This window comes from Equus caballus, chromosome 1, assembly GCF_041296265.1.
Source record: "Equus caballus isolate H_3958 breed thoroughbred chromosome 1, TB-T2T, whole genome shotgun sequence".
Taxonomy (NCBI): Eukaryota; Metazoa; Chordata; class Mammalia; order Perissodactyla; family Equidae; genus Equus; species Equus caballus.
Window position 1 is genome coordinate 10776829 of NC_091684.1, and position 21965 is coordinate 10798793.

General features: G+C 42.3%; 2 protein-coding genes across 2 annotated transcripts; both read left to right on the plus strand.

Moving 5' to 3' along the window:
• Nucleotides 1-2340: 2340 nt before the first annotated feature.
• On the plus strand, nucleotides 2341-4665 carry FAM24B (family with sequence similarity 24 member B). Its single transcript, XM_070275052.1, has 4 exons — nucleotides 2341-2592; nucleotides 3279-3396; nucleotides 3467-3497; nucleotides 4212-4665. The coding sequence occupies exons 1-4, from the start codon at nucleotides 2511-2513 to the stop codon at nucleotides 4542-4544; spliced, it is 564 nt and encodes a 187-aa protein (XP_070131153.1). The 5' UTR covers nucleotides 2341-2510; the 3' UTR covers nucleotides 4545-4665.
• A 3589-nt stretch (nucleotides 4666-8254) lies between these two features.
• On the plus strand, nucleotides 8255-20498 carry CUZD1 (CUB and zona pellucida like domains 1). The gene is made up of 9 exons (XM_001491268.4): nucleotides 8255-8336; nucleotides 10644-10794; nucleotides 12996-13210; nucleotides 14568-14718; nucleotides 15055-15272; nucleotides 15752-15924; nucleotides 16957-17348; nucleotides 18143-18411; nucleotides 19641-20498. Exons 1-9 carry the CDS (start codon nucleotides 8255-8257, stop codon nucleotides 19811-19813), a joined length of 1824 nt encoding a protein of 607 aa, XP_001491318.2. The 3' UTR covers nucleotides 19814-20498.
• The last annotated feature ends 1467 nt before the right edge of the window (nucleotides 20499-21965 follow it).

The following is a 21965-nucleotide window of genomic DNA, read 5'->3' on the forward strand; positions in this document are numbered from 1 at the left end:
CACACTGGAAGTAGTAAGGTCAATAGTTTAATGTTGATGACTGATTAGCAATGTGTAAAATATTTTTATCAATAAATGAAATAATATTGGTCAGGGTTTACTGCTGTGTCTGACTCTCAGTATGAACAGCAAGCTTTGTGGCACTGTTCCATTATTTGCTCTCCAGCTCCATGGTAGCCTTGAAAATAACAGCCCAGATCCCAATTTAGCCATCAGAAGGAACAGAATAGAGTAGAGCTCTTTCAAAGGCTCATTCCAAAAGAATTGTCATTATTTGACCTATCTGCTGGTTACCTGGAAGACCTCACTTGCAAAGCTATCTGGATTTAACTTAACTTGAAGTCGACTTAGTGCAAAAAGTCTTCTCCTCAGGGAAATTTGGCAAAAACAATTATAGGCAATGGTTTTAACTTCCTGGCTGCATGAGGTTGTAGATAACATTTGGGGCAAATGAGACACTAGCCAAAAAGCTTAAAGGAAAAGCTGGTAAATTAGATGTCCATAGGGGTTTTGAAAAGCGCTGACATATTCCTGGAAGTTTAGAAGGCCTTGCACATGTGTAGGGGTATATACATGCCTATGGCTATGAGCATGCTCAAGAAAGACATGCAATGGCCCTAAGCATTGACCTCTGGCTGACCTTGTGGCTTTTCCCAAGCAGCAAGTAAAGTCTAAGACAGAGTTTTTAATTGCTTGGCTAATTCTTGAAGGCATACCCCAAAAGGCTCACAGAGCTCCTTATGAAAGACTGGGAGATTTATTAGTTCCAGGCATTTAAGGTAATCTTGTCCAATCCTTAACTGACCACTAAGCTAATCAGTAGGACTCCAGTGTCCACACACAACAAAGAATACAGACTCTACAGAATTAGTTGAGAAAAGTCACTAAACAAACAACAACTATAACAAGCAGTAACAGCAACAAACCTTGGAGAGCAGGGAGAATCTGACTTCAGAGTTGCCATCTTATATTATTTTAAATGTCCAGTTTTCAACAAAAGACTATAAGACATACAAAGAAACAAGAAGGTATCGCCCATAAAAAAGGAAGGGAGGGAAACAATCAATAAAACCTTTCTCTGAAGAAGCCCAGACATGGACCCAACTAGACAAAGACTTTAAATCAGCTATTTTAACTATGTTCAAAGGAAACCATGTTTAAAGAACTAGGAAAGTATGAGAATAATATCTCCAATAGAGAATATCAGTAAAGAGATAGAAATTATTTTTTAAAAAAGAACCAAATAGAAATTCTGGAGTTGGAAAGTATAATAACTGGAAAAAAAAAATTCACCAGAGAGGCTTAACATCAGATTTGAGCAGACAGAAGAAAGAACAAATGAACCTGAAGATATGTCAATTGAGATTATCCAGTCTGAGAAGTAGAATGAATAGAAATGAACACAAGACTTCTAGTTTCCATTCCAGCATGTAAAGATCTTTGGAGTTGTTATCCTCAAAACAAGAAAAAAGCTGAACAAACTGAAAATCAACAAGTCTTCTTAGGTCAACCAGAGAATTGCAGTCACATGGCAAATAGCCACCCCAAAAAGTGAAGACAGGTGAATACAGAGAATCACAGCTTACCAGGAGCAGAAGCCACCACTGAGTAGATGTTTTCTGAGTTGCTACAAACTTTTAGTTAATTTCCAGCCTGAAAAGGCTGATTCTGGCAAATTTTTGCCAGATTTTTCATTGCTTTCATAGAGGACAGAATTTTTCAGAGGTTTTATGTCATCATTTTTGTCACTTTCTCCCCTGCTGTTCATGACCTCTTCCAGGGTTTGGCCAGAGCAGCAAGGGATAATCCTTTGTAGTTAAAATAATTCCCTCATTTAATTGAACCAGCTTTGCTGGGTGACAGTACCTTGAAATCATAGAAACCTGGTTTAGAACAGATATCCTAGTCAAATTACTTTTTGAAATCTCTTTATCTTAACCATAAAGTATGGTAATATTCTGAAGTCAATGAACCTATATCTGAATCCTGTTAAATGGCTGCAACTACGTTATTATTTCATCGTGTAGGTAAAACATGAAGTCTAACCAGTCTTCTATGATTGAACTTTCAGATACATTATTTTTTTTAGATATTAGCCCCCCCCACATTACTATCCTTTTATTTTATTGAGATCTCAAATTTGCTTTTGATTAACAATCAAACCTTAAAAGGTTCTCTGAGGGAAATAAAACCTGAAAAGGAGAAACTGAGATCAAATTATTTAAAATAATATTTGAGCGTTCATAGTTCCATTGGTGCTAAAATATATCTGAACATGGAATGGAATTCAGAACCCCATGAAGGAGAGTTGGTAGCCAAAGAGTTGATGTCACACAGCCCACCACCTAACAGGCAGAGTTGGAGCTTGATGGTGGCTGTCCATTCTGCCAGCTCTGGTGGAGACTGCGCTTCTAAAAGCAAGCTCTTCAAATTTATATCTTAAGTACTCCTAACAGGAATAATTAGAATTTTTCTTTCTCAAATTAAAGGTTTGAGAAATTCCTGATAAGATGTACTGTTCCCTAAAGTTCATGTTAATTGTAATTTTTTTGTGCTGTCGGCATTCATCCAGCTATGAAGACTTAGGTGCTGGTAAGTATGCTTCAGCAGGGGGTTGCTTATCCTTCTCTCCTGGCTCACTTTTCCCCAGTTTCAGGGAGTTAGATTAAACAAATTGCTTATTCACACAAATTGGATTTCCTGGGCAGACTTAAGAGGAAAAATGGCAATTGTCAGTGGGAGAATTAGAAACTCTTTTTCCTAAAACACATATCACTTACAAAATGAATTTGTATATTCTTAGTATAGTCAAAGATAACATTTTAAAAAAGTCATTCCCATAATCATTCCCACAGGAGATTTTTAAGCCTGATGTACAGTGCGGGGTTAATTCTAACTCTGAAAGTGAACATATTTCAGGAAGGCTATATGTTTGGGAGTAAAACCATTTGCTCAAGCAGAGGCCTGTTTGTTATTTACGGCTGCACATTACTGCAGGTGAAAGGGAGAAAAAGATTCTTCCCACTTTCCTTCCTTCCTTCCTTCTCCCTGGGTTTTGCATTTCAATCCTGTCCCATTCATAAATAAACCCTGTTCCCTATCTCTGGGCCAGCTTAGGATCCTAGGTCTCCCTGGGAAGACTCATTTGTGTTTTACATGCATAAAAATCTGTGATTTGGGGTTCATCCTTCCTCCACTAGAGGAAGCATATTGAGTTGCTAAGTGGCTGTGTGGGGAGGGGAGCTTCATTCACTGCTTGCCTGCACTTCTCTGCCTAGATAAATCTAAAGTCAACACCGTAATTATGTTCTGCATTGGTGGCGGTATCCTGGTGGCCATGCTCGTGCTGATAGGTGTTGTCATCTGTCTTTACGTCCAAGTAGCCAGTGCATTGAAGTGAGTGACGTGGGTAAGAGTGAATAGCACACCCCTCAAATGGGATTCCTGGGGCTCTCTGCTTGAGCAGGGCCATTCCTTGCCCTGTGGCCACACCCTGTGTGAGGTCAGGAACAGCAGGCAGGTTTGAAAAGGCAAAGTGGGTGCATAGAATCTTGGCTTCCTCCCCTTCTGGCTTGGGGCTGTGAGCTCATAAGCAGAGTGTTCTCAGCTGGTGGCTCTGTGTGTCACCGCTGCTCTGCTGTCCCTTGACCTCGCTGAGGTGACCCTCAGCTGGTTAAATCAGTGCAGTGGCTGGGCCCTCCCGCTGCCCCAGGCTGCAGACGGGACTGCGGGCGAGGCAGCCTCGTGTTCACACAGAGCACGGGCTGAATCCGTCTCCTCTGGCCTGAGCTGGGGAGCCCTCAGGGTGTCCTCTCACTCACTGCCATGGCCTTGGGGTCAGGGAGGTGGGCCTGTGGGACTATGGGGAGGCTGAGCTGTGTGAAGATCCTGGGGGACACTTTACAAGGGGATGTAGATCAAACAAGAGATAATTAAACTGCGGGGAGAGGAACCTTCAAACATGGGAGAGGTTGGTTGTCAGAAGCGGCGATGTTCCTGTTCTGGGCGTGTTAAGCCTGGGAGCTGGCAGGTAAATCCTGGGACCCGGGGGACAGCTGACTGTGGCACCGTCCCTGCCCTGCTCTGCACTTGGCGGGCCTGCAGTGATCAGCTGGGTGACCTGCCCCTGCAGTCCACTCTCCCTTATTTGCTGTAACCTGATCTTGCGCTGCCAGCAATCTTAGGAGAGGAGGGGATTAGACAGGGTTTAGGACAGGGCAGGGAGCCTTAATTTCAGGCTGGTGTCACGTGTTTGCTTGGGTCCAGCTCTGAACTTCCCAGATCCCCCTGACACTTGTAACAAACGGACTGAGAAGAAAAATTCTAATCCCATGCTTGTGTGTGTATGTCTTTTCTTAAGAGCTCCAATGGTACCTGCTTGTTTGGCCTTAAAAAATAATCCAGCCATGGTCACCCAGGACAAGGTCGCCACAGCCATCACCACTGGGTCTTATCCCAACCTCCAATGCTGTGACGAGTGTAGCTTGTATGCCGACTTTGATTCCCTGCCACCGTGCTTCTGTGACGTAAACGAGGGACTCTGACTTGGGCGGGCACAAATATCCTCATGAGCAATATTTCTTAGTACAATGTTTTATTATTCAAGTTTTATAGTGTTTACATTATATTATGTACTGCAGAACATATTTATGTCCTTTTGAATAAATGCAATATTGAAAATAATTTTCCCTGCCTCCAGTATTTTTACTGTTGTTAGTTATAAATGTACTTAAATTTGTGTATTACCCACTTTGGGACTTGGGGCAACTAGCTTGTAATATTATATTGCAATATAAGGAGAGTTAGAGTGGAAAATAAAAAGCATCTAGCACACCTCCAACCCCAGAAGAAAAATATGTATTGATCTTGGAGCGTTTACAGTTTCAGACCTAGCTAAACTTCCCAAGATGGAGTAGCATCATCCACTCTCACCCAGCTACTCTTCCATGGACAATTATGTTACATTGTCCTGAAGGAGAACACCCCGGTGAATGGCACCCCGGAGAGAGTGAGGACAGCCAGGTAGGACGTCTCTGGGTTTAGGTTGCCTGATCTGTGTAGTGATAGGGTTGAGCTCAATCACGTTAAAAGGACTTTTAGAAAACCTGAGATTCCTCCTCCTGCCATCCTCCACCTCTTCAGAAGCAAATTTCTTCTGCTTGGATAGCTTTAACACTGACTTTTGCTGACTCAGCTGTCACTGTCTGACTGCTATAGGAACCTCCAGCTGAATGCCAAAGCCCAGATTCTCTTGATCTCAGCAGTAGGATGCACCCCTTGCGCTTCTGCTCATCAAATTCCTTCTGTTTCTACCCTTTCCACTGACCCGTCTGGATCCCTTTCTCCTCACAGACTCCCCATCTGTAACCACAATGTGTACTTATTCTTGTTAACAAAACCCTTGCTTTGTGAGCATCACATATTTTTCTTAATGTAAAGAATGAATTAGTAGTAGGTGTTTACCTACTAAAAGGGGTGAAAAAGGACAAAGAAATAGACAAAAACAGCTACTACCTCCAGGCTGACAGGGAGCGAACAGTGATAGAACTAAGCATTCAGAAGAGGCCACCTCTGGGCTGAGTTTCGGTCCTCTCAGCCCAGGGTTGACTGATAAAGGAATATTCAACACTTTAGTGCTGGCGAAATTTGCCAGAAGGTGTGGGAACTGGAGCTGCTCTCACAGAGCAGCCCTTGGAATGGCCGAGAAAATCCCTGGAGGCTGAGTGCTCCCAGCCCCAGTAAAGTTTTAGGAGGCAAATTCAATGCATCTTCCCTAGAGCCTGCCCTGAGACCTTCGAGCTGGATGTGACCTATCCTTCTTGAGTTCCTGGAGCAGTTTCTCCCTCTCCTCGCATCTACAGCTCTGGCTTTGTTTTAGGCGTTCACGTGTGCTTGGATTTTCTCTTGCCACCAGCAAGCTCCATGTCAGACAGAGCACATCCAAACGCATCTGAACTCCACTTAGTGGACGGCACAGTGCCCAGCTACCTGAGACCCTGCACAAGCACGATGCATACGTGGGGCATACGCCTGACTTCCCGGCATTGCAGGGTCCGTGCGGGAGGCAGGATGGGGCAAGGGCTCTTTGAGACACCCCTGTGGTGGGCAGTGGAGACAGAGTGTAACATGGTGCTTTAGAGGCAGATAGACTTGGTTCAAATCCAACTCTACCTTTCACTAGCTATGTGCTAGCTTGCATAGTGACAGTGAGGATTCAGTAAGATCAGGTATGCCGCCCTCCAGGCCCTAGAACCCCGTGATCTCTTGGTAAATTGCCAGTGGCCTGAACCACGTTTGTCTCCTGACGGCTAACCCAGGGTTCTCTCCCCTCTGCTAGTCCCCCTCCCAGAGAAGTGACCACAAAGCTCTCATACTCAGTGGTGATGGTTCAGGGAGCTGGGAGATATGCCTGTAGGAGAGAAAGAGGGGTACAGTAAGAAAGCCCAGGGTTGAGGGAGGAGTGCGGAATCTGTGGACACAGCTGAGCATGACCCTTAGTAATCAGAAGGGTCCCCACCACATATGCATGCCCCCTGCTCACACTTACACTAGGACATCCAGTCCCCGCCTGGTACACAGCAAGCCCCAGAAGTCCCCGAGCTTACGGGAACTGTGTAAAGCTGTGCCAGGTACCTTGGTGAGTGTCCAAGCTCCTTGTGAGCACAACTTCCAGATGTCACAGGTGCTGGCCTTGTTACTGCAGCACTGGCATGAGGCCAAATACCTGGTTCAGGGACCTAACTAGGAATATGTTCCCCTGGGTCACAGTCTGGTATTGTGCCCTCCCCAGGAACCCTGATGTCTGAGAGCCAAGTAAGGTTTTCTGGACTGTAGGATAGTGAGAATAACATAAAAGGGTTGAGGGCAACCAGGAAGGGTTTCAATCTAGAAGGTCCAGTCTACACCTACCTTTACCTCTACAGAGCTGCTGGGAAGATTCATTAAAAATTAGTCATCATTTTCCTGCTCAGAAAGTTCCGACTGAACTTAGAATAAAATCTAAACTCCTCATCTGGCCTACAGGTCCTTCACCATTTGACCATTACCTGCCTCTCTTTTCCATCCTCACTTCCTACCTCCGTCTCCTTTGCTCACATCCACCACACTGGCCTGCCTTGCCTTATTTTGCAGACATACCTAGCTGGTTCCTGCCTCAAGGCCTTTGCATTTGCCTGTTCTTTTGCCTACAATGCATGCCCCAAGCCCAGATCTCACACGAATGTCTCTCTCTTTCTTTCTTTGCTCAAATTTCCTCAAGATGTCTTTCTTCCCACCCTAGTATTGCTTCCCTTCCAAAGCAGTCACTCTTTACCCCGTCACCCTGTTTTATTCTATTTATAGCACCTCTGCTATCTGTAACTTATTTTTCTTTGTTTGTTGTCTGTTTTCCCCACTTAGAGGACAAGTTCCACAAGGGCAGGGGCTGTGCTTCTCATGTTCAAGTCTGTATATCAGGGCCTAGAAGGGTAGCTAATGAATATTTGTTGAATGAATGAGTGAGTGAAAAGAGGGCAGCCCCACATACAAGCTCCTTGTGAGTACACCTTCCTAATGTCACAGGTGCTGGCCTTGCCACTGCAGCACTGGTCTCACCTTGGACGCAAGGATTCTTTTCTCTCATCGTAAAACATAGTGACTGAGGCGCTTTAGTTTACCTGCTTCAGGGTCTCGGGACAATGGTTTGAAATTCCTGGCAACTAGACCTGGATCTGCACTTTCTTTTTCTTCCCCATCCTGTGATCCCTCCTCCTCTCCCTCAGTGTCAGCGCCTCGGCAGGCATCAGAGTGACCTAGCTGGACCCAGAGTTTGCCCAGGTGCCTCCCACCCCCCAGCTGCTACTTTCCCCAAAGGCTTTAGTTTTTGGAGAAGACCAGTGAAGGCTTAAGATGTCAATGATGCTACCCCCTTCGTGATCTGAGTAAATACCAGGGCAAAGGCACAACTCCAAGTGAGTGCCACAAGGAATTACTTACCATGTGCCAGGTGTTGGACATCCCCTGTGAGGAGCTTTAGCTGGGTACTCTCTGCAAACCTTCCGGGAATCAGTTGAGGAGAGCCAACACTCACTGTTAGGAATTGCTGATAATAAACCAGTCACGCAGCTGCTTTATTCTCACAGAAATCTCCCCCTTGCACGGTCAAGCTGACACATTTCCCTGGAGGTCACCAGGGAGCTTATGAAACCAGATAGTTATGAAACACAGAGAAGTATAAAGCCTGCTAGCAGTTTAGGCTGCCCCGCCCCTCGCAAAGATGGAGGCTATGAGAAGGGTCATCCTTTTTGCACTTTTCATTGTGTCATGTCTGGGAGAGCTGAATTCAACTGTGCCTGAAGGTAGGAAAATTGAACCAGGTTTTTCAATCAAAATAAGGGTGACCTCTTTTCAAGAGGCCTCCACCGATAGTTTTTAAAGTTTTAATATCTGCCATTGGCCCTAATACAGAGAATATTTACTCATATGTTCTTAATGGATTTTGAATTACTACTAAGGTTTTTCAGGCCCATATGACAATATACATAAAAATGTAAAAGTACGAAGAAATTTACCACATCATTTCACTACTAAGAATTAACATTTAGGAAATAATCGTAAAAGTGCACAAAGGTATATGTGCTGTCTACATAATTATAAAAAGCAATGTAAATTTGCATCATTTCCTATAAGTTATGGTAAATCCATACTAAAGAAAACTCTTCAGCAACTTCTTAAAAATAAGACTGATTTATAAGAAAGGCACCCAGGATCTAGTTTAAGAGAAAAAAACACACCTGAAATTTGCATAGCATGATGGTGTTCGTGTTTAAAATATATACTTTTGAGCACTTAAAAAACCTGCAAGTAGAAGAGGAAAGGAAAGGGGCTGGAAGTAGTCACAAGAACTGTTTAATGATGATTGTTTCTGGGTGGATGGAATGATACTTTTAATTGTCTTTGCTTTCTGATTTTTTTTAACTAATAAACGTAATATTAATAGTTATTGTTAGGGAAAAACAAATAAAAGACTATTGTTATAAGGACATGACTTATCAGTCACAGAGAAAAAAGAAAATGCAAAGCTTTGTTTCTAGGTAGAGTTTTTAACCATTAGTCAGCTTCCATTATGAAGTGTCTGATTCTTTTGTTCACATTCAGTTACCGCTGTTGCTGCTGTCCCTTCTCCTCTCCTCCTCTTCTTCTTCTTTAGTAAGAGCTTTATTGAGATATAATTCACATACCATAAAACCCATCCTTCTAAAATGTACAACTTAGTGGGTTTTAGTATATACACGGGACTGTGCAACCATCACCGCTATCTAATTTGAGAACATTTTCATCACCCCCAAAAGAAACTCTGTCCACATTAGCAGTTACTCTCCACTTCCCTCAGTGCCCCCAGCTCAAGGCAACCACTGATCAACTTTCCGTCTCTATAGCTTTACCTGTTCCGGACATTTCATATAAATGAAATCATGCACCACATGGTCTTTCCCTCAGCACTTTACAGTGTTCATCTATGCTGTACCATGTATCAGTAATTCATTTCTTTTTATTGCTGAATAATTTTCCATCATATGGATATATCACATTTTATTTATTCATTAGTTGATGGACATTTGGGTTGTTTCTACTTTCTGGTTATTTTGACTAGCGCTGCTTTGAACTTTAGTGTACAAGTTTTGGTGTGGACATATGTTTTCATTTCTTTTGGGGATATGCCTAGAAATGGAATTGCTGGGTTATGGTAACCCTCTGTTTAACCTTTTGAGGAATTGCCAGACTGTTTTCCCTGCAGCTGTCCCGTTTTACATTCCACGAGCAGCGTATGAGGGTTCCACTTTCTCCACGTCCTTGACAACACTTGTTATTTTCTGTTTTTGATTCTAGTTTTTGTTTCACGTCCTAATGGGTGGGAAGTGGTATCTCATTGTGGTTTTGATTTGCATTTCCCTGAAGACTAATGATGCTCAGTGTCCCTTCATGTGTTTATTGGCCATTTATGTCTTCTTTGGAGAAATATCTATTTTGGTCCTTTGTCTATGTTTTTCCTTTTTTTTTTTTTGTGAGGAAGATTCACCCTGAGCTAACATCCGTTGCCAATTTTCCTCTTTATTTTTGGTTTGAGGAAGAGGAGCCCTGAGCTAACATCTGTGTCAGCCTTCCTCTACTTTGTATGTGGGATGCCTCCACAGCATGGCCGATGTGTGGAGTAGGTCCACACCTGGGATCTGAACCTGTGAACCTGTGAACTCATGAACCCGGGCTGCCGAAGCGGAACACTTGGGACTTTAACCACTCAGCCGTGGGGCCAGCACTGCTTTGTCCATTTTTAATTGCATTATTTGTCTTTTAATTATTGAGTTGCAAGAGTTCTTTATATATAAAGCTTCTTTTTAAAAACATCTTTCTCCATGCCTGAATATACTGTTTATTCTTTTATGCACCATATGTAGAGAAAGCATAAATGGTACTTTCTCCTCAAGGGATCTAAGAAGGAGAAGTCAATTGCTGGTGGCTTCCTTTGGAGTGAGCTAAATACCATTCGCACTTACCTGCATGTTTGTATGGATCTTGCATGTGGGTGCGAGGCAGACTCCCAATCCCTGGAGTGGGGGGGGCAGGGGCTGCTGGCTTTCCTCAGTGCCAGCTGTGATCTCCACCAGGCAAATCAAGCTGTACTGCCAGCCTGGGAGGCTCCAACCTGGCAGAGACCCACAAAGCCCTGATCCTGCAACTCAATCCCAGTGAGGACTGCACCTGGACACTAGAAAGACCAGAAAACAAAAGCATCAGAATCATCTTTTCGAACTTGCAGTAAGTAGAGGCTTCAGTTCCTAATGAGAGTGGTTGAGCTCTGGCCACACTAGGGAGTGTCTGTGGAAAGAAGTCAGCTGCTCCTGGAGGTGGTGGTAACACCCACAACGATGATGGCGATGATGATGATGATGATGATGATGGCTGATAGTCACTGACTGATGACTGTGCTGCTAGCTCTGGTCACAGAGGTCCTGTGAGGTCAGTACAAGAACTAGAGGCAGAGAGAGGTTGAGAACTTGTCTCAGGTTATATAACTAGTAAGTAAAATCACCAAGGTTAGTACCCAGCCTGTCTAGGTCCAGATTTTAGGTGCTAAAACACTAAACGCATGGTTCCAAACTTTGCTGTGCATTAGAATCAGCATGGGAGCTTCCACAAACTCAGATGCCCAGGCTGCACCTTGTACAATTAGCTCACAATCCTGGGAGTGGGACCTAGGCATCAGTGTTTGTTTTTTTTAATTTTAAACTTTTTATTTTGAAATAAATATACACTCATAAGCATTTTTTATAAGTGCCCAGGTGATGGCAGAGTGAGGCAAGGTGACAACAGGGCGCTGCACTACAAGACTCTCTCAGGGCTTCGTGAGAGCTGCCCCACTTCATGCTCTCAACAGCCCTCCGGGTAGATGCAATCTAATCCCCATTCAATGGGTAAGAAAGCCCAGAGAATTCACTTAACATGCCCATAGTCACACACTAATAAAAGTGGGAGAGGAAGTGAATCCAAACAACCTGGCTCAGAGCCTGTGCTCTTACCCTATCCCAGTGGTACTAAAACTGGAGAGATAGCAGAAACACTTGGAGGGTCTTTTATTTTTTATTTATTTATTTATATTTATTTATTTATTTATTGAGGAAGATTAGCCCTGAGCTAACTACTGCCAGTCCTCCTCTTTTTGCTGAGAAGACTGGCCCTGAGCTAACACCTGTGCCCATCTTCCTCTATATTATATGTGGGACACCTACCACAGCATGGCGTGCCAAGTAGTGCCATGTCCGCACCGGGGATCCGAACCGGCGAACCCCGGGCCCCTGAGAAGCGGAACGTGCGAACTTAACTGCTGCACCACTTGGCTGGCCCCTTGGAGGGTTTTTTAAATGTACAATTGCTGGGCCCCAGCCCCAGATTCTCTGATTCAGGTGGGGTGGGTGGGGCCTGATCATTTGCATAGGTAACGAGTTCCCAGGTGATGCTGATGGTGGTGGTGGAGGTGCCACGCTTTGAGAATCATGGCCCTACACCACCGAAGTTGGAATTGACTTCCCTTCACCCATCAAAGAAACAAGAGAGAAGAGGGACTTCCAAGTTCCCTGGAATGGTAGAGCTATTAAGAATTATATACATTATTCTTGCTGTATAAGAAGAGAGGAGAGAAGAGAAGCATGGGAAGAGTGAGGGGGGAGGAAGTGAACATTTCACATTTACTGGACATCTCCCATGTGCCAGACCTGGGCCTGGTGCTTCATGTTCAGAATGTTACAAACCTCATGCCATAGTATGAAGTAGGCTGTGATATCCCCACTTTACAGACCAGAAAACTAAGATCAAGAGTAGTAAAATCACTTGTCCAAAGTTCAGGCAGGAAGTCATTAAGCTGGAAGGAGACTTCAGGTTTGTCTACCCTTGCGATTTTTCCTCTAAGTCATCTTGGAAATGTGTCCTCTGGGGCATTTGGAGAGACAATGTCAAAATGGGCAGAAAACAATAACTGTGGGCTGCCCTGTCTAATGCAGGGCATGGGACTGTCCTTAAGAATGAGGAAGTGTGATGTGAGGAAAGGAAGGGGCAGCTAGCGAGATGCCAAATGCTTTACCTTGAGAGAGGTGGCCGTGGAAGAAGAGTTGCTTCACCTTTCAGCAGCCTTGGATTTCAAATGTCAAAGGGGATCAATTCCAAACAGGACGGTTCCACGCCAAACAGTCACATGGGCGTGGGGAACAGGAGAGATGGAAACAGGGAGAAGACCCACTTACTCGATGTAGGATGTTGGCAAAACAGTTCAGCTCCCTGAGTCATGTAAGATTGCTAGTGTGTGATTTGATGTTGGGGGACCTGAGAGGGGGTTGGTCTGGGAGAGGTTGAGATGAACACAGATGTGCCACCATTTTGTAAATTGCAATGCTAATATGAACAAACCCTGTGAAACCCCCTTTGCTGGTGGCTCTTCTCTAACCACAGGTGTGTTCTGTTCACAGGCTTGATCCAGATGGAAGTTGTGACAGTGAAAACATTAAAGTTTTTGATGGGAACTCCACCGCGGAGGCTCTGCTAGGGCAAGTCTGCAGTAAGAATGACTACGTTCCTGTATTTGAATCATCATTAAATACACTGACGGTTCAAATAGTCACTGACGCTGCGAGAATTCAAAGAAGTGTCTTCATATTCTACTACTTCTTCTCTCCTGGCACCTGTAAGTTCTCATTTATACATCGCATGCACACGCCGCCTGAGAGCCCAGGAGGTTACACACTCTCCTGCCTAGCTTGTTGTAACCTTGAGTCTAAGTCTATTCCCTCAGAGACTTCTTTATTTGTGAGAGCAGTGGTTCTCTAACTCATGTGCATAAGTATCACCTGGAAAGCGGGTGAAGTCACAGGTTCCTGGGCCTCACCTCAGAGATTCTGATCCATTGGTTCTGAGGGGCGCCCTTGAGTACGCCTTTCTTACCAGCTCCCAGGTGGGGCAGATGGATGGGGCTGATCAGATGGCTACATGCTGAGGTGTGCTGTGTTAGAGACCAAGGCCGACTCTCCAACTGCAGTCTGTTTGGTAATAACTCTGAGATCCTTTGAAATGCCTCTTCAGGGACTGCTCCTCCCTCTGGCCTGATTCTTCAGGGGAGCACAAGCTGAGAACCTCTGACCTCACAGCTGAGTGGCTACAATTACATGGTTGTGCATTCACAGCACCTAAATTCTGTTGCAGCGCAAAGCAAAATGCCAAGAAATTCTTCGAGTTCATGAGTAAAGTGCCACTCTGGTTTGCTTTCTGAGGCCCAGAGATAATGTCATTCTCTTGCTTAAACCACCAGTTCCTTGGTGCTAACAAATCTCTGAGTGGAGCAGTCAAGGTTTTCCCAAGCCAGACCCAGGGCACCCTTTCAAGCCTTACCTCCAGCCGCTCCCTGACATGCAGCCTATGCTTTAGCCAATCTAAACCATTTCACATCCTCCTAAAAAGAGCCTTCAGTGTTGTTTCTTCATGTTTCATTTGTCCGGTTGTTTCATTACCTACTGGGGAAGGAGGGACCAAGGACGGCTTCATGAAGGCTGCATCTGAGCTGAGTTTGAACAATAGTGTGACTGGGGTAGGGAGAGGTGGGAATCGGTGGAGGAGGACTCATGTCCGCTCGAGCCAATAGTCCAAGGAGACATGGGAAGAAAGGACAGGCTGAAACAGCAGGTCACATGGCAGTGGCCGATGAGGCTGGAAAGCTAGGCTGGGGCTAAGTGAGGAAGAGCCTCCAAGGCTACTCCTCAGAGTGTGGCTTCATTTCCTGTGGCTCAGTCCAGGCAATGGAGGGTCTCTACAGCTGGGACAGGTCTCAGAGAGAGACTTTAACATCGTCCGTTTGGCAGCCTCTGCCCCGCACCAAAGGGGAGAAAATCCAATGATAAAGAAGGATGAAAACCTCATTATGCTACCAGTTCAAAAGAGGGAGATGGAATCAGACTCAGGGGAGACTTCCTAGACTCCATGCAGGACACAGAAATTAAAAGAAGTCTCTGTCTTGATTTACGTTCTTGGTCACTGCATATCCCTTTCAGCTATTCCAAACTGCGGGGGTTCCCTGGACGCTTTGGAAGGTTCCTTCACCAGCCCCAACTACCCAAAGCCACATCCTGAGCTGGCCTATTGTGTGTGGCACATACAAGTGGAGAAAGGTTACAAGATAAAATTAGACTTCACAGAGATTTTGTAAGTACTGTGGTCCATTTCTCCTGTGGGAGAAAATGCAGTGAGCTCACCTGGCAAATGGGGGGTCTGTGGGAGAGAAATTATCACACGAACCCCCTCAATTCTTTTCAAAGAATTGATGTATAAAAAAACACCATTGAACTAACTTGACGATTTTTTTTGAACGTTCTGATGTCACATCAGAGACTTGGCAAAGCCCCAGGTTTGTCATCATAAACCTGAGATACCATTGTAAGGAAACATCCTTGATCATTTAAGATTGGGATTGTTGGGATTATAGAAAATAGAATTGAATTGGTTTGAAAAGCTTTTCAACTGAAAGTCCTACATCTCTAGCCTAGAAGTGGACGAATACTGCAGATTCGATTTTGTTGCTGTTTATGATGGCTCCTCCACCACCTCTGGCCTGATGGGACAAGTGTGTGGCCGTGTGAAGCCCACCTTCGAATCCTCATCAGACTCCTTGACCATCGTGCTGTCTACAGATTATGCCAACTCCTACCGGGGCTTTTCTGCTTCCTACACTTCCATTTATACAGAAAATGTTGACACTAGTAAGTCGTATTTTACATTCCTTAGGTATTTTGTGATCTGTGAAGACTGTGTACGTAGAAATGGCTCCTTAATTCTTAGGCTACCTGTGGCTAACCCTATTTGCAAGCCTGTGACATAAACTTTGGAACATATTAATAATCTGAAGGTTGAGAATCAGTTGTATGTATTGTTTAATACAAGAGGAAATTAAATGGTTTTATTAACCTGAAAAAGATTTCTGCAGAAAACATGGGCTGTTTCGCTTGATGCCTTCTGTAAAGACACAATTAAAAATATTTGTTCTATAGATTCTAGCCACAAACAAGGTTGCACAGTGAACACTGTAAAAGGAGATCAGCTGCTCTTTTATCTCAGGCTTCTGATTATGGTTTTGGGCAAAATGGGTTTTGACTTGTTATATATTCTTCTGTGCACATAGCTTTTCAAGATTCAAAGTTCCAAGCTGACATAAACATGATCATCCTTTTTTCTTGGGCAGCATCTTTAACTTGCTCCTCTGACAAGATGAGAGTTATTATAAATAAATCCTACCTGGAATCACTTAAATACAATGAGAATAACTTACAACTAAATGACCCAACTTGCAGACCAAAAGTATCAAATGTGGTGGAATTTTCTATCCTTCTTGATGAATGTGGCACAATCAAAAAGGTAAAGTGGAACACCGATAGCTGGGTTTTGTTGAAAGCCAAAGGCATGTTGGGTAATGCTGACAGTGTAGTACTTGCTGGCTGCTTTAACGAACAACTCCCAAATCTTGGTGACTTAACACATGGTAAGCATATGTGGACATATAAGTGCACACACTCATTTACACACAAATGCCAAATTATTGCATTCATTTTCAGGGTAACTAGAGGGTGGTTATCTTTCCCTAAAGGTAAAGAACTCTGAAAACTCACTGGAGAGCATTTGAACAACTGTATGCTGTGGGTTTAACAGCCTACCAGTAATATATGTATAGAAAATATTTGCATCTCATATTTAGCAAAAATCTAGCTGCATTTTAATAATCTTCTTCTTTCCCCTGTAAAGACAGAAGGTAAAAACGTTATCCTTATTTTAAATATGAAGGACATAAGTTTGTGACTTATACTACATTTTCTAGAACTTCAATTCAAGATCTCAAACATTTTCAACCTGTGGGGTCCCTTTAGAGTACATACCCTCAACTTTTCATTCAGGTCATTAAACAACAACCTAAATGAAAAGAATGGAGTCTACACCAAAGGAATTGATAAGGAAGTCATTATTTTTTGCCCAAAATGAACACCTGGGCTATTACCTTGTGAATCCCTAGGGAAGGCAGCCTGGGGAGAACCTCCGGCAGGACCTCTGTCTGCACACCTTTGGAAACTGCCCAGTTAGCTGCACTAACTTAGAGCTACTCAGGGAAGGCTATATGTTATAGAGTCTAAAGTCTTTATAGGGCTGGAAAATTACATTAAAATTTGTTTTTAATATAACTAAAAAAAATTCTGTCCAATACTATCTTCAAGTCTTTCTAATCCAAACTGAATCTCTCATTTCACATTTTTCCTTTCTACCCATAATGTTTCTTGAAAAAAAATCTTAAATTGTGATTTAAGAAAATTGTCTCTACCTGCAAATGTTATTCACATCTATGCTCTAAAATATTCCTGAATTTAAAATGTAATATTTTAATTCCATCTTGCTCCACAGGTAGAAGATCATTCAATTACTTACACCAATGTAATCACCTTTACTGCATCCCAAGCATCTGAAGTGATCACCCGTCAGAAACGTCTCCAGATTGTTGTGAAGTGTGAAATGGAAAATAATTCTACCGTGGAGATAATGTACATAACAGAAGATGACATAATACAGAATCAAAATGCACTGGGCAGATATAACACGAGCATGGCTTTTTTTGAATCCAATTCATTTGAAAAGCCTATACTGGCATCACCATATTATGTGGATTTGAACCAAACTGTTTTTGTTCAAGTTAGTCTATACACCTCAGATCCAAATTTGGTGGTGTTTCTTGACTCCTGCATCACCTCTCCCACGTCTGACTTTGCATCTCCAAACTATGACCTAATCAAGAAGGGGTATGTACTGATGGATGACATTCTTTTCTGAGGACTGATAATGACTCTAATGAAGTAATATTTTTTGTGTGTGCATATATAATTCATATATATAATTTTCATAGTACTGCTATGGAGTTTAATAAATTTATTTTCATCATTTTATAAAACGCAGTTTCTCTGTGCAGGTTACAAATAATTTAAGTTAAAACATTTCTATAGCCCACAGTCCATATCCCTTAGAATTTTAAGTGCCTTTACAAAATATTTGCTGGTAGAAACAAGTTTATTTTTGTCAAGAAGGCTTTATTTGTGTTTTTGCTTTTTTCACATTTTGGTTATTTTCAACAGAAACCAAAAAGATTGTTTCTTGATCTGTTTCCAGCTTTAGAACATAAATATAACGTAATCAGTAAAGTATATGTGACATTCTTTTAAAAAAAAGGAAAGTTCTTTCTTGAAATGACAGTTCCTTTTTTTCTATGAGCTGATAGACTTTTTAAACTACATTAAGCATGCCGACACACTCATAGCAACTATGTAAAGTGAGGTGTTTGATTCTGATATATCAGCATTGATTTTCTAATTAATTCATACGGACTAGCAATCTCAGAGCTGGAGAAAAATTTATCTGACCCCAGAATCAGATCCATAGTCTTAGTACACGTAGTCTGAGTTCAAGACATCGTCTTTCTAGAGGGATTTTTCGATCCACAAATTAGACAGTTCAGAGTAAATTTTGTATTATCTCTTTTCAATATTGAAAAGACTGAACTTCTGTAAACTTTCTAAATGTGCCATAAATTCTGTTCCAGATGTATTCAAGATGAGACTTGTGACGTGTATCCCTTATCTAGACACCATGCAAGATTCCAGTTTAATGCCTTTAAATTCTTGAGAAGTCTGAGCTCCGTGTATCTGCAGTGTGAGGTTTTGATATGTGACAGTAGCGACCATCAGTCTCGCTGCCACCAAGGCTGTGTCTCTAGAAGGAAGCGAGACATTTCTTCATACAAATGGAAGGCTAATTCCATCATAGGACCCATTCGTCTGAAAAGGGATCGAAGTACAAGTGGGAATTCAGGTAAGAAAAAAGCTATTCCATGATCTAAGAACACCTCATGGCTTACGAAATGCTACTCAAATGCAGTCCTTCTTAAGCAGGTACGGTTTACGATCTACCATAGTTTCAGCCAAGCTCTAAATAAGTTATGAGTTTTAAGCGTGAAAGGTTAATTTTTATTTCCCTTACTTGGTAATATGTGAACCACATACAGTTCAAGCATATTATACTCTGATAATTCATCATTCACAGGGCTTTGGAATATAAATATAATGTCCTCATTTCTACAAACAACAGTTTCCCTTAGCTTCCTAACTCCTCATCATAGACACCATGGCAGATAACTGAATCAAAAATAATGTATTTTAACTCCTAAATGAGTATAATAAGATGAACCAGCATCCCACACAATCGCCTATTTGGAAAAAAAGCTATTTTTTTAAAACAGAAAAAATTTTATATTTTCAAGACAGCCCTGCTTCTTTGTAAAGGATTGAAACCTGAGCTTGGCCAGGTTGCCAAGAAAAGAGGGAAAGAGGCGATGGTAAATACTCAAGGTGACCCATAATTTAATCGCTTAGGATAAGGCACAATTAAATAAAAACTGTTTATAAGAATTTATCTTATGTGAAAATGATCCTGGCATAAAAAGAATCCTATGATCTCTGTATTATTATTTGAATGAACTATGAAGGAGTATGGTTTTGGTTTGTAGCAAAATATTTCTATGACAAAAACAAAAGAACACAAACAAATTAAATTCAGTAATTTTGTAAACACACTCACTAAAAAGATAATGCATGTGTGGATATTAGTTTAAAATTAGTTGAAAATTCGTGAATGAAAACTATTGTAGAAATATCATACATATTAGAAAAGAATTCTTTTCCTATTTCAAGAGAAGAAACCAATTGTTTCTGTATAGATCAAATATATTTTGACAACTATGGGAAACAGTGACAATTAATAAATGAACCTGCACTTCCATGGACTGTTATGCTTGAATTTCATAAGTTTTTCACCTTATGTCAGGGAATCAAATTAAGTTGACCATTTAAACAAACAAATGTAAGGGCATCTTGTCTTTGAAATTAAACATAAACATAAACATAAACTAATGTTAGTGTTATATGTTATACATTCATTGATATATAAGCTTCATAGGCTATGTAGAGATATAAATTTATGCAATTTTGCAATACCAAGTAATACTTTTCTTTAAATTATTTTTATCTCGTTTCCAATTACAGGACTTCAGTATCAAATACATGGAGGAGAAACTCAGAATCAACCTTTCAACAGCCTTTATCTATTTTCATTCATGGTCCTTGCTTTGAATGTTGTGATTGTGGCTACAGTCATAGCGAGGCATTTTGTGAATCAGAGAACAGACTACAAATACCAGAAGCTGCAGAACAATTAAATTAAGGGTTCAGCCTTAAGTGAGACACATTTCTCCTGAGTGCTGAAGGAATGTCACCTCCTGGCTACATGCATTACGAATAAAGTAGGGAGCATCTCGTCAAAGTGATGTACAGGTCCTCATGTCATTGTGGTCAGAGTGTGTTTCCTTGCAGGACAACTGAAATGAACAGACATTATATAAGTTAGCTCTCATGTTAAAGAACTAAAGCCACCAAAATATTAATTGTATTAAAAACATCCTTTTTTATACACATAGAACATTTTAAGTAAACATACGGTGAAAAGAAAAAGGTTATTTTTGCTTAAGAAAAGTAGTCTTCAGCATGAGATGTATTTATTTTCTAGATGGAAATATGCTGCCCTTTGAAACGTAAACACTAGTTATAATTTCTGAAGCTAAAGTGTGACAGAGAGAGCTGAAATCTCCTTGATTCATATGCCTTACTGCTTTAATGCAGTCTCAGCGTTTCACACGTTCAACATCTCAGAAAAGGGCTTTGAAAGAAGAACCTGTCTGTAAAAGAAGACACTTCTGCATAGTTTCTGGGTAATGAGATAAAACTATGTTTCTCCTCCCATTTAGCATCAAGCACCAAGGCCAAAAGTAATAGTCCTAACAAGGAGTAGTCAGTTCTGATTTATACTTTCCTACGTGCTGTGGCTGAATAAATATTGTTAAAGACCCCAACGTGAACTCATTTGACACGTGCCACACATCACATCTAATTCTTTATCTTAGATGAACGATACAACGCTACCTCGTCACCTAACAGCCCTCATTGTTTCAGGTTCTAATCTGCATCCAAACAGGCAGCCATCTTTCTGAAGGCCCAAGGTGTTCTCTGTCACTCCTGTCCACACATGCTGAGTACACAGTAGGCTGGGCGGAACACATAGATGTACCAGCATCTCTGTCCTCATGGAACAAGTCCTTAGGGGCCTGACTGATTTCCAGCTCCAAATCAAAACAGATCTGCTCCATTTTCTTTTTAATATTTCCATGTAGATCTTCCAACACAGTACTTCCCCAAGTGGCCATGCGTTTGAGTCTCCTCTGCATTTGCCTGTCCGTATAACCTAAATGGAACTACCGCCAAGTTCTTTTCTAACCTAATGTGAAAACACTTAAGACACTATTGGAATGGGCAAATCAAATGCAGTACTTAAAAACAGCCCTTAGCTATCTGGTCACCAGCCCTTCAGCCATCCCTCTGTCAGGAACTGACTGAACGTCTGCTGGTGGCCATGCAAGGGGATTATTCAGAGGCACATCAGGCACAATAGTGTAATACTAAGAATTATAAATATGGATTCACTAGAGAGGGTAAAATCCTATCACCATAAATCAAAAAACCCTTTGTAGTGGAGCGAATGAGCTATACCAATGCGTTACCAGTATATAATAATACATAATATCGGTAAGTTTTTTGTCTCTAGGAAAACTATAGTGAAGTGATTAAAGGTCCTAGATCTGGAGTTAGTGGCCTGGGTGTTAGTTCCTCCTACTTACCTGTGGGTTACATTGGCCAGGTCGCCTTCAGCCTTGATGTTCACAACTTAAAATAGGGATGGTAACAGCTGCTGACCCCCTGGGAGTGTTATGAGGATTAAATGAGAGAGTGAGTTGTAGTCAGGGGCTATCTGTATTCCACTTGCCGCCAATGCTGAGTCCTCATGGCCAGCCCGCAAGTCTCATTTTAGAATCTGCTTCCTCAGCCCACACCCGACAATATTTATTCAGTCACGAGTCGGGTTCCTGGGAAACAAGCTCTGACACAGAGGTTTGGGTACAGGAAGATTCCCAGGGAGTGCGCTCAGGATGAAGCCTGTGAGGAGTGAGGGAAGCAGGACTGGGCAGGGGGAGTTGATGAACTATGAAGCAGCTGGAGTAAGAGGCCCAGCCAATCCCCGGGGATCCTGGGCTCACCCTTTAGAGATGCCCCACATTGAGGCATGGTGCTCAGACCTTTATGTGCCTCTATTGACCAGTCATTGGATAAAGGCTGTGACCTTGGACAAGGCAGATGTCTTGAGCTGAGGGAAATTCTGGGAAAGTAGTGGAGCTGAGATCCAACACTCCCAGCAGCTTGAAGAATGAGTGACTCCATCTGAGAGAGATCTGGGTGTCACATCAGAGCCTCTTAAAAGAG

Coding starts and splice junctions, on each gene's coding strand:
- FAM24B (XM_070275052.1), top strand. CDS start 2,511: ATGTACTGTTCCCTAAAGTTCATGTTAATTGTAATTTTTTTGTGCTGT. Junction 2,593..3,278: donor CTATGAAGACTTAGGTGCTG/GTAAGTATGCTT, acceptor TTCTCTGCCTAG/ATAAATCTAAAGTCAACACC. Junction 3,498..4,211: donor GCCCTGTGGCCACACCCTGT/GTGAGGTCAGGA, acceptor GACAGGGTTTAG/GACAGGGCAGGGAGCCTTAA.
- CUZD1 (XM_001491268.4), top strand. CDS start 8,255: ATGGAGGCTATGAGAAGGGTCATCCTTTTTGCACTTTTCATTGTGTCA. Junction 14,719..15,054: donor TTAGACTTCACAGAGATTTT/GTAAGTACTGTG, acceptor CTACATCTCTAG/CCTAGAAGTGGACGAATACT. Junction 15,925..16,956: donor AATGTGGCACAATCAAAAAG/GTAAAGTGGAAC, acceptor CTTGCTCCACAG/GTAGAAGATCATTCAATTAC.